Here is a 12,382-nt window from a genome sequence, read left to right on the forward strand (position 1 = left end):
GGTCGGGGGCCGGCCAGCAAAGGCGGCGGCGCGTCCCTGGGGCGCGGGTCCGGGGCCCCGCAGCAGCCCGCGGCGGCAGCGGCTGCCTTGGCCGCGGACCGGGAGGACAATGCCGGCAGCCTGTGCGAGGCGATGGTTGCAGTTCCTCGCCGCGGCCGCCCGGGAGGACGAAGAGGCGGTGGCAGCGGGCTGCGGAGGTGGCTGCTAATTGCGCGCCGGACAGGGACGCGCGTGGCATGAGTCCCCGTAGAGCGTGCGCCCACCGCCACGGCCCATCGCGCTCTCTCCCGCAGCCTCCGCGGGTGAGGGCTTCCTACTCGCCGCGCGCAGCCCGGCCCTCCCCGCCCCGGCGAGCATGCCCAGTGCACCAGCGGCCGCGCCAGCCTGATCCGCCTTTCCTGGTTTTCCTGAGGGCCGGGCGGGGGCGGAGTCGTGGGCGGGGCTAGCGGTTTGAGTCTGGTGGAGCGGATGGCGAGGCTCGGGTGCTGGAGCTGGATGAGAAATGTGTGGGAGTGTGTAGGCATTGGAGGGGGTGCTGGGAAAGCTCAGGTGAGAAGACGAAAGTGTGGGAGGGTAGGTGCGTGCACACGGGCGGCGGCTATGCGAGAGGCGTGTGGGCGCGGTGGGCCGCTTCGGGAATGGGGTGTTCTGAGCTCTTGTTCACTCCCGTTATCAAAAGCTCGTGGCATGCACTCTCCGAGACCCCAGAGGGTGTGCGTCTCAGGGCCGGAAACCCAAAGGACATTTGGGTACGAGAGCAAAGGGCGGAGCATTTTCCTCCACCCAAGGTGCAGCTTTTTCTAAACTCTCCTCTGAAGCGCTACTCGGCCTTCATCTGGCCACTCCTCCTGGGCTTTATCTCCTGGACAAAGAAAACAGGAACTCTAGGCTGGAAATACTGTCCCGACTGGGAAAGGACACGCCTCTCGCGACCCTAACCCTAGCCGGCTAGGTTTTGGCGGGTCCCACCCAAGTTCCCCCTCGGTTGGGGCGGAAACCCGGAGGTAGGACCGAAACCCAATCCCCAAAGTCGTGGTGGCGCCCGCGGCTAGTCAGGGCATGCTCAGTGGGCAGAACAGGTTTTCGGGCTTAGAAATAGGAAGCTTTTGCACCACACACCCACACTCCAGCTCAAATTACCTCTTCCAGACTCGGGACCCATTGGTTCCGGGGCGCAAATCTCACACCCCTAGCTGTTCCTCCATTGGCCGCCGCCACGGTTTTACCAGTTTGGGTTGATTCATTGGCTAAAAAGTAGTCTAGGCTAGTGATTGGTTATTTATAGAGATTGAGTTGAGAGGCGGAGGCACAGCTGTTCTTTCTCTGCTGCTCCCCCGCCCCCTTCCTCCCACTTCCCCAACCTAGTCGTTTTGAAGCTCCGAGTGAAAAAATAAGAGGAATTTAGGCGGAGAGCTCAGAGCTAAATATAGTTCTTTGTTGGTATTTTCGAGAGTCTGACTTCTCGATGCCCAGTCACGACTGTCCCTTAAGGGAGCAGAGAGGTCTGGTTACATACAGTTCTTGGTCCACAATCAGCAGCGAAGTTTGCAAGTGTTTTGCAGGAAGGGAAGTGGGGGGACTCGGTGGAAACGGGCCACTTTGAGTTCGTGTCACCGGGAGGGGTGGGGCAGTGCCCGGGCTTGCCCTTATAAAACATCTTCGTTTGGGCCGGTCGGTCGGCAAATCTGGCTGGGCTTGCACTCACGGGAGGTGCGAGGGAGATGTCTCGACTTGCTCTGAGTCTCCCTGTTTCCTCGCGGAGGAGAGATGTCAAGACCTGTCAAAAGACTCAGCGAAGTTTGCGTGAGCGCCAACGTGAAGCGGGGAGGAGGGGACTGGGACTGAGCTGCGTCAACCTCGGCTCCGTGTCCTGCCTTTTCTTTTCTTTTCTTTTCTTTTCTTTTCTTTTCTTTTCTTTTCTTTTCTTCTCTTCTCTTCTCTTCTCTTCTCTTTTCTTTTCTTTTCTTTTCTTTTCTCTTCTTTTCTCTTCTTTTTTTTTAAATCCGATGCTACTTCCCACTGGTTTAACCCTGTGCATCAGACCGACGGAACAGGCTGTGTGCTAAGGTTTGGTATCAGTTCCTTAGTCCCGCCGTGACTCACGGCCACGTTTCCGAGTTAACCTTCCCCAGCTCCTTGGCTGTAGCTCACAACGTGCAGAGTCTGCAGCGTGAAATCCTCCGCCTCCTGACCCGGCGGGACGTGGGCGGCAGCCTAAGCGTTGGGTGGGGTGGGTGGTGCCCGCACTGCCCCTGGCCCCACTGTTTAGTTTAGAGGAGAGCGCGGTTTAACCTTGATAATCAGAGAGCCTGGATATAACAATGCTTACATAATTCTCCAGAGAAACCTCTCAGAGGTGCGTTCACTTAATGCAGCCGAAGAGAACCCCCCGCAACGTTTACCCAGCGTTTAACATCTGCCAAAGATTTTACAGATCTGGTATACTCCACATAGTAATAATATCTCTTGTAAAAATGAGGAAACTGAGGTCCTAGGATGATCGGTAACTTGCCTGCGATTTCACAGCTAGTGAGTGGCCAAACTAGGATCCCAACCCAGGTCTGCTTCTGCAGAACCTGGTTTGTAACTATAAGGCCATATACCACCTTCTCACAAGAGAGATCTAGGAGTTTACTCTTTCTTAGATTCAGTCTTCAGGTAGTGGGATCGGGCTGTCTTGTGAACCCAAGCAAGAGGGACCTCTCCCCACAGCCCTGTGGTTCTCTGGTAATACTCCCTCCCATGAGGTCAAGGAGACTGAAGCCTCTTCTAGACCGTGCTCCACGGAGTCTGAATTCTGGAATGCCCTGGCCAAATAGGACCACAGCCTCCTCCATGACTTGCTTGGGCCTTTGAACTCAGCCTTGTGTCTGGGAATGGGTCTTTGTTTGGGTGTGGACAGTGCTTGGACCTGTGGGCTGAGGCGTGCACTCCCAGGCACTTTGGGCTCTTCCCAGGTGCTGGAAGAGGGCTCAGTGGAGTCAGCTTTCCTTCCCTGTCACTTTCCAGCCCCTTCTTTGGAAGAGTTCAGGAATTCATGATTCACACCTGGCCATCGAAGTCCTTGTAAAGAGGTGTTTGTCAGGGTGAGAGGAGAGATTAGATTTTTGTTGACAGTTCATTATCTTGATTTATAACTTAAATACATAGTTAAATGCTGTGTGGGCCTCTCTTTGTCCTCTTGCCCACAAACACCAGGAGTGGTTCTCAGTATGATATACTATAAAATACTTTGTCCACAGGTTTGAGGTCTAATCTCAAGAATTGGTTATCAATTATTACCTGAGACCTTGAGCAGATCCCTTGAGCTCTACTGACGTTAGTTTCCCCGTCTATAAAATGATGATGATAAAATTTGCCCTACCTGCCCATCTACACACGGAACCTTGGAGAGAAGCGAATAACCGGATATCTGGTTTTGCATCAGAGAGAACTGGGCAGAATTAGAATCCTGGTGTCCTGGCTGCTCTTTAACATGGTGCCAGGCTGTCCTCAGGGATTATAATGAACAGATAATGGATGGAAACGTGCTTTTAAAGCTGCTGCAGTGTCCCATAAATGCATGTCAATTACTACCTTGCCCCGGGTAGCCTGACAGCCCCATCTAGAAGAGTCTAGAAGACACCATCCTCAGGGCTTCAGGTAGCTTTGTGGCTGGGTATTATTGAATCTTGGCAGCTCCTCCAGTACCAGAAATGCCCTACAACACGAATACTTTCTGCTAGAGATTCCTCAATAGTGATTTTTATTACATTCAGATCATCTCCACAGGAAGATTTGCACTAGGGCTTTGGGATTCAAAATGAAGTAAGGAAATTGCTGATGCACAAATTTTTAAGGCTGGTCACTTCCTCCTATGAAATCTGTTCAGTGTCTTGACCTCACTTATGGTATAAATCATCTTGTACAATAGTTATTTGCATGTTTGTGTCTTGTCACCCAGCACCATGTGAATTCCTTAAGGGCAGAGTCCATATTTGGTTTATCTTTGGAGCCACCTTTGTCCATCCAAACACCTAATACAGTGCTTCTTTAGGAGGCCCTCAGCAAATATTTATTGATGAATATATGAACTACATTTTATTCCTTTTCCAAACTCCATTTGTAGTAAGAGATCATATTACTGTTTGGTGAGATGTAATGCTTGAATCCTTAGAAAAATGTATACAAATGTTTGAGTCTCTCTGAGTCATAACAATGACTTTTTAAAATATTTTTTAAATGTTTATTTATTTTTGAGAGAGTGTGAATGTGGGAGGGGCAGAGAGAAAGGGAGACATGGAATCTGAAGCAAGCTCCAGAATCTGAGCTATCAGGACAGAGCCCAATGCAGGGCTCGAACTCAACGACTGTGAGATCACGAACTGAGCCGGAGTTGGATGCTCCAGCGACTGAGGCACCCAGAAGCTGCTACCAATGACTTTTCAGATGAGCAGAGTCTACCCTTATCTGGATGGAAGCACTAAATCAGTACTATCTTGGAGAAAGATACCAAAGTGTCCAATGGATAAACCCCTTCTCTGAAGACAACTTGATTTTGCACATAATGTGAAAAGGCATTTCTAAAAAAAAAAAAAATCTAATGTAAAAGTTACCAAGTAAGGAATGCTTAACCATTGATACCATATGTTGCATAAACATATGTTGCATAAACAAGGGTGCCATTCCTTGGCCTTTGCCACACAGCAGGACTGCTCAGCTTCAACCTACTGAGGTTGAGCCTTCAAAGAACTAGATGGTTTATTAGAATATGAATCTTGTAAGTCCTCAAGAACATAAGTGCCAACCTGACCTCTACATAGAAAGCAAAGGTTTATTTCATCATGTTTGTAGTTTTAGCTGATTCCATCTACAGGTAAGCATTTTAACTAGTGTTGTTTGTGTTGTTTTTTTTTTTTCCTGGAGTTTTTAAGGTTTCATTTTGTATGGTCAGCTTTCAGTTTTTCATTCGAAAAGAGAGTATCAGTAAAGATGGAGAGACTGAAATCCAAGTAATAGGATGTCCACTGAATGGAAGTGTCTGAGGAGAGGAACAGAGGAGGAGTCTGAGGACCCTAGTAGGAATGCTGGACACACCCTTTATCTCCAACAGGCAATAAAAACCAAGAGACCACAACTGGAGTTGAGAGAGTGAACAGTTGAGAAAGTTCAAGCTACAAACAACCTTCGCTCCATAAATAAAAATGGCAAGACACCTGCTGAAAGGAGGAAGGTCAGGTGTGGGTTTGGGAATCAGAGTAGAAACGAAACTGTTTTTAACAGTGACTGTGCATCACACAGCATGAAGTTGCTAAGCTGCTAAATTTGGGTTACATGAATTTGTGAAGGTGCCAGTTCGGCTTTTTTTTTTTTAAGAAGAAGGATCTTAATAACTCCTCTTAAGTCTGTCTAATCAGGTTCTGTTAAAATTCCTGAGGACTTTGTATCAACACATACAAATAAATAATTATAAAATCAGCTATGTATCTCCCATATGCCAACCTCAGTGAAAATATACACACAAACCACTGACTTATGTGATTCAAAGTTTCATTAGTAATGGGAAATTAAATGAACTCAATAAAACTATCTTACCTATGTAGTCTCTTGAGTTTTTCTTTCTATTGCATGCTAAATTAACATCAAACCTTGAGAACCTAAGCTCACAGAATGAGCCATTTTGAGTAGTGGAATATTTGTGTAGAAAACATACCTATATAGGGTGTTCTGTCATAGTAAGAAAAATAGTTATTATTTTCATTAGATAAGTAGCATATATATATATACATATATATTCATATGTAGTGAATTAGGAATCTATAAAAGAGCAGAAGGAATACAGGAAAAATAGCAAATTACTGCCCCCCAAACCCCTCATGTTTTATTATAGTTTTATTGTCTTTCATTATAGAATTATTTAAAATGTGGAAAACGAGTTCTAGTTTTCTCGTGGCTATTTTAACTTACAGCTCAATGTAAACTTCAGGTGTTCTATAGACACGAAATAAAAAGTTGAATGGGACAAATATCACAAGTATTTATCAAAGAATTCTCTTTTACTTAATAGGTTTGGATGGAGATTTTTGTTTCTCCTTTGTTAAAATTACCTAGGAAGTCGCTTTCTTGAGCAAGTCCCTGAGGACAGCCTGGATTGGGGTCATTTGCCTATTTGTCAAGAAGGTGGGATGAAGCCTGTTCAGATTCATGACCTCGGGGCAGCAGAACACAGCAGCCTGTGTGCACAATTAGCTAGTGAATCAAGGGCTTCAGCTGTATTCTCCCAAATGGTTTTGTCCCTCTCCAGAAATGATCTTCCTTTTTGTGGCAAACAGTGAGTGCCCTTTGATGTGTCAGCACCATTCAAAGCCTGCAGTGACTTCTGCATCATTAACACATTTGTGCTTTCTTTGTCCCTTTGCGCCCAGGCTCCCATCTCTTTTGCCCTAAGTTTTCCCCGGGGCTTGTTAAGAAATCTGCCCCTCACTCTTCCATGTGCCCTACTGTGTTTGGGAACGGAATTATTCTCAAGGCTGCAAACTCTTTATCAGGAAAAAAAAAAAAAAAAAGAAGATAACTTTTGCTGACATGGTTTTAGGCTGAAATTTTCTCTAAACTGTTCCCAGTGTTTGATTTAAATAGAATACCAGGCATAGCAACATTTAAAATTGTGTATTCATTGTAATAATGGAATGGGAATTTCTGAAAATTACATGTCTGATAAATCGACTTTCTCATTAAACCTCATGTGGTAAAATGCCCTGTCTTGAATAAGACATTTTGTAAAGGCTGACCAGGGACTTAATATTGGGTGACTGGAAGACAGAAAGAACGTTCACAGATACCGCTGTATTTCCTCTGGGTAAGCTGAATAATTTTGTAAAACAGAATAGTTTTGTTATCCCTGGTAAGCCTGCGGTCCTGAAAAGGTCCTTCATTACATGTGAATTAAAATGGTGTGAAGAGGTTGGGTTGGGCAAGCAAGACTCTGACTTTCCAAGTATTACTTGTGCTGTGTAAGCAACAGGTGACCTCTAGGATGCTTTGGGACTGTGCTATGTAATTTCCCAAATATTAAATAGTCTTATTTTTATTCTATTTAATTCAGATACACTTTTATTAGTGTATAAAGCTACAAGTTAAATTAGGCCGACTTTATGTGACTTTTATGTTTCAAGAATTACAACTTGAGCCTAAAGTGTGTGCAAGCCAGGGGAGGAAGGTCCAGGACAGTAAATCAGGCCAGTGAATGCACTATTCTGTAAGGGAGCGAGGTGCCATTTGAGAAGTAAGAGAAGAGATGGTTGAAGCTCATAAATATGGCTCAAGGACAGCAGACATCACCAGAGAGAAAGGGAGATGTCTGGCCAATATAATATCTATGTCTCAGGTTACCTTTTGGGATTGCCCTGATGAAATTCCCCAGGGGACAGTGATTACAATGGAGTAGCAAAGTCTCTGGACCACTGAGGTAGTAAGGTGCCAGCAGCATTTGGGCCACAGCTTCTGCGACGTTTGATGCCAGGGCCTGCAGCTTGGGTGGCTGCGGCACTGCAAAGGGTCCTGGGATGGACCTCTACAACAGCACATATGCTCAGTGGATACCAGCAGAACAGTCATTAGGCATTGGCAGCTTCAGCAATGACCACAATATAGTGATCTAACACAGAAGCAAAGGAAATGATCCAACCCATAGAGCAGTCAGGGAAAGGGCATGAGAGACACCCCTAGAAGGTTATAGCAGTATCTGCAAAGAATTAACTTCCCACACTGTTGTTAGAATCTAAGGAAAAATAATAATTATAAGATACATCATTGTGGTTATCTTACCCCTCAGCTGGTGTAATGTAGGAATTTAGGTTACATGGCAAATTATTTAGAACTAAGTTTTCTTAACAAGCCACAAAACTTTTCTAACACCCCCTTCTTCCCTCAGGATTTGTTGATCTTATTTTTAATGTCTTCTAAAGTTGCCTCACACTGAAAGAATTAGAAATATACTTATGGCTGCACTTAACTGGAAACCCAATGAAGGGATGAGGAGGCTAACCAAATGAAAGTTTATTTCTCACATAACAAGAAGTCTGAAATTGGAGTTCTTCCACATTTGGTTCAATAGATCAGTAAGGAGAAATGAGACGCAGTGATCAAGTCTGCTTTTATGGCAGGAAGAAGGTGAAGCTGGGAGTGCGGGGCAAAGGATGCACGAGGAAGACGTGTTTTATCAAGAAACAAAAGCACCAAGAGACTTTCATTTAAACTTCCTTGGCCAGTACTGCATTGAATGCTCTTTTAGCTGCAAAGGAGCCTGGGAAAATTCCCCGTATAACTTTTGTACCTTTTATAGTGAAGGGAGACAAGAGAGAAAGAGAGAATGGTGTTGGGTATGTCAGCCTACAGTGTTTACCCCAAACATCAGACCAGTCTTCAGAAACTCAGGATTTTTCAGGCAGCTGAATTTGCACATCATTTTTTCATGCCTGTTCAGTAAATATTGGGTGAGAGATAAGTACAATCCCTTATCTTTTCATTGAAAATCACATTTACAAAGCCTATTGGTTTTCCAGTCTGGTTGTATATATGATACAACATTTTGGGTAACCCAACTTTACACAATAATCTGCAAAAAAAAAAAAAAAAACCCAACAAATTAGACTCCTGATGTTCAACAGCTCCTATAATAGAAAGAGCATTCAAATTTTAGTCTGACGGACATATTGTCACAGTTTGGCTCAGTCACTTTCTAGATGTGAAACTCGATGATTAATATCTATGGTGGCTGGTCTCCAAAATGGCTCCCACTAGTCCCACCTCCTGGCTCTCATACCCTTGAATAGTCCCCTGGCCCAGTGTTTCAGTGTTGATCTGTATGACCCATAGACCATGACAGAAGTTCAGAGATCAAGTTATCCTCTAAGATTGGGTTATAAAAGACTGCAGTTTCTGTCTTGGGTTCTGTCTCTTTTGAATTTCTCAATCTAGAAGAAGTCAGCTGCCACATCTTCAGGACATCCAGGAAACCCTGTGGAGAGGCCCATGTGACTAGGAACTGAGGTCTTTACTGTAACTGCTGAGAGTTACTGGGGCGTGCCAGTAACCCAGAGAGTGAACATCCTCTAGCATTCAGATGATAGCTACCCCAGCCAGCACCTTGACTACAACCTCAGGAGAGACCATGAGCCAGAACCATTCAGCTAAACTGCTCCCAGAGTCCAGACCCTCAGAAACTGTGAGATCATAAACGTTCCTTATTTTAAGCTGCTACATTTGAGGGTAATCTGTGGTATCGCAAAAGGTAACCAATATAACTTCTTTAAATGTTAATGCCATCATCTATAAACTGGAGATATATCTGCCCAGCGCAGCTCCTGCAATGTAAGAACATAGAATAATTAAACCAATATTACTTGTTTGTAGCCATTTTCATATGGTCACCCTTTCCAGAACTCCTTTTTATTTTTGGATTAGTACAATTTTTGAAAATGCTTCTGCCTTTTGCTTCTCCCAAGTGCTAGTGTGGAACACGTGGTGTGGAACACAGCTGGCTGTGTGGCAGTGCCCTAGCGCTCTACTGCACTGCGGAGGGTTTTGTTAGATAAGGTCACTTGTGTTTAATAATGAATGTCTTTTCCAGAATGCTAACCTGTAGCGTCTGCTATATCTTCAGTGGGCTACCAACTAAATAAAATATTGCTGTAAATAGATCCTGTCTTCTGGTGATTTGAACTCCCAGTCGTGGATGTAAGGAGTACAGGATAAACGTGCCCACTCACCACACGCTCTGTGGATCCTTCCAGCCTTACTTCACTTTGTCCCCAGTCCTTGCCCCTTTGCACTGCTCCATCCATTTCTAATCATGGATGCCAGGATCATGACTACTGCCAACTTTGCTACACAGCCTCAGGTCATCTCTGCTGTTTGTTCCTCTTCCTCTTAAAAAATTACTTTCTTGGGGTGCCTGAGTGCCTTGGTTGCTCAGGCTGCAAACCCCTGATTTCGGCTTGGGTCGTATTCTCCTGGTTTGTGAGATGGAGCCCCACTTAGGGCTGCAAGCCGACAGTGCACAGAGTTCTGATTCTCTGTCTCCCTCTCTCTCTGCCCCTCCCTTGATCATCCTTACTGTCTCTCAAAATAAATAAGCTTTTAAAAAATTCTAAAATACTACTTTTTTATTTCTTGTCTATACTACGTCTATATTTATGTCATACAAAGTGTATGGGGAATTATAAAAATGTATATATCACACATATATGTGTGTATACATATAAATGTGTGTGTGTGTGTGTGTGTGGTTAGAATACTCTTTTGTTTGGCCAGCATAACATGCTGGGAATAATTTTTGGTTTGTTGAACTAACTTCACTGTCATCTGTTGCTAGATGCTCAGGCCTGCCTCTTTGCGCCAAAGTAGGATTTTGTTGTTGTTGCTGTTGCTTTGGATTTAAGTTTGCTCTGCCTCTGCTGTGGCTCTAAAAGTCTGAGGGTTCAGGGTGCCTGGGTGGCTCAGTCAGTTGAGTGTTTGACTTTGGCTCAGGTCATGATCTCATGGTTCATGGATTTGAGGCGCGTGTCAGGCTCTGTGCTGACAGCTTAGCTCTTGACCCTGCTTCGGATTCTGTGTCTCCTTCTCTCTCTACCCCTCCCCGTGCTTGCTGTCTGTCTCTTTGTCTCTCTCAAAAAGAAATTAACATTAAAAAAATAAATTAAATTAAATAAAAATAAGGTCTGAGGCCTCTGGGGCACCTGGGTGGCTCAGTCAGTTAAGCATCTGACTTCAGTTCAGGTCATGATCTCATGGCTCATGAGTTCAAACTCAATATCGGGCTCTGTGCTGACAGCTCAGAGCCTGGAGTCTGCTTCAGATTCTGTGTCTCCCTCGCTCTCTGCCGCACCCCTGCTTGTGCTTTGTCTCTCTCTCTCTCAAAAATAAAATAAAAACATTTTTTAAAAAAATGAAAAATAAATAAATAAAAGTCTGAGGATTCTGAAACACTGGTTTCTAGAGAGCAGAGGTATTCCTGTGGTATTATTTATAGGCCCCAGGCTGTCACCCTATAATTACCGAAAAGCCCAGCCTCTCGTTTGCTGGTCTCTTTGCTCCCTGTCTTGATCTTCCCCTCATGCCAAACAATCTTGTGTAATCTAGTAGATAGGGCTCATGATAAATGCAACCGAGAAAATGAATGAATCACAATGTGACGATTCTTTACCGCAAAATGTTGAGTCAAAAAAGCCAGACACAACCACATACACAACTATTTATATACTGTTCATAAGAAATAACTTAAACAATTTTGTTCATTCCTGTGTATCCAGGGAATAAACTACATAAAGAAAATTAAAACTAATGGTTAGCCCTGGGAGGGAAACTTTAGATTTGAATGTGTTGCCAAATGAGGGTTGGGGACAGAAAAGGCTACTTGAGTTGTGGGACCAAATGCAAATGCAGACGTGTGGTAATTTGTTCAAAATTATTAAGAATTTTAAGACACAGCAGTAGAGCATTCAGGCAAGTGAGGGACCCTGCTCAGGGCCAATCCTGACGCCACCACTCATTCACTTTGTACCCCCATGAAACCAGCCCTGCCTCGGGAACTTTCAGGTTCTGCACTAATGCTTTTTTTTTTTTCCCCCTGGTAGGAGAAGAGTCACTCATACAGGAATTAGTTTTAGAAAAAGCCAGATGCCAAACATACATGAGGTATGTACTTTTCTTTAAGTTTATTCCATATTACAACTTTTCAAAACCGTGAAAAACAAAAACAAGTCAAAACTGATCTGAGCACTTCCTACTCCCAAACCTATAAGGTGGTTTCCCATGGATGAGGGTGGCTGTGGCCGGGTGCTCAGTGTTGCAAGCCCGACTCACATGCCAGCTCATCTATGAAGCATCCTCGACTTCTTTCTTCAAAATTAACCATTTCCTTCCTTCTGCTCCCTGTCCACTCTCTCCCTTTATTATAGCATTTTCTTCTCTGCTTCACGGTTCAGTTCTTTGAGACTGTTTTTTTCCAATGGACCTGAAGTCTTGGGAAAATATTTCATTTTTCCTCATCTTCATATTTAGGACCCTACAGGGAGTAAGATATGTGATTGTTTAATTTAATTGAAGTTATATCTAAAGATTTTCATGACCCATTGTAAAATCTAAAACACTCGAATTCCTACACAATGCCACATCCTTAAACTATGCAATGATACAGGTTAACAATGGTAAAGGCTCTGCAAACTAAGATATGTTTATTTACCTGGTGAAAATTGGAAATAGGTACCAAGTGTTTAATGATCTCGTCCAATATTTTTCTATTTTTCACTTCTGAGATGAATCTCTTAACCATCTTTTTTAGCGGTTTTAACATCATAAATTTAATATTGTGAGGTACTTTGTATGTAACAGACACTCTAGA

General features: G+C 44.2%; 1 protein-coding gene and 2 long non-coding RNA genes across 3 annotated transcripts in view; 1 reads left to right on the forward strand and 2 right to left on the reverse strand.

The window, feature by feature from the left end:
- The window catches only part of LOC115292111 (serine/arginine repetitive matrix protein 1-like), a 2,107-nt gene extending 203 nt beyond the window's left edge, over positions 1-1,904 (reverse strand). The window contains exon 1 of the mRNA XM_029940024.1: positions 37-1,904. Within this exon, the coding sequence (XP_029795884.1) occupies positions 37-524 (488 nt within the window). The 5' untranslated portion in view covers positions 525-1,904. The remainder of the gene's footprint in view (positions 1-36) is intronic.
- Positions 1,905-9,087: 7,183 nt separating this feature from the next.
- The window catches only part of LOC115292112, a 59,135-nt gene continuing 55,840 nt past the window's right edge, over positions 9,088-12,382 (forward strand). The window contains exons 1-2 of the long non-coding RNA XR_003908811.1: positions 9,088-9,205; positions 11,616-11,676. This is a non-coding gene — a long non-coding RNA (uncharacterized LOC115292112). The remainder of the gene's footprint in view (positions 9,206-11,615; positions 11,677-12,382) is intronic.
- LOC115292113 overlaps positions 11,705-12,382 on the reverse strand; it is a 30,985-nt gene continuing 30,307 nt past the window's right edge. Inside the window, exon 3 of the long non-coding RNA XR_003908812.1 lies at positions 11,705-12,046. This is a non-coding gene — a long non-coding RNA (uncharacterized LOC115292113). The remainder of the gene's footprint in view (positions 12,047-12,382) is intronic.

Source organism: Suricata suricatta, chromosome 5 (assembly GCF_006229205.1).
Source record: "Suricata suricatta isolate VVHF042 chromosome 5, meerkat_22Aug2017_6uvM2_HiC, whole genome shotgun sequence".
Taxonomy (NCBI): domain Eukaryota; kingdom Metazoa; phylum Chordata; class Mammalia; order Carnivora; family Herpestidae; genus Suricata; species Suricata suricatta.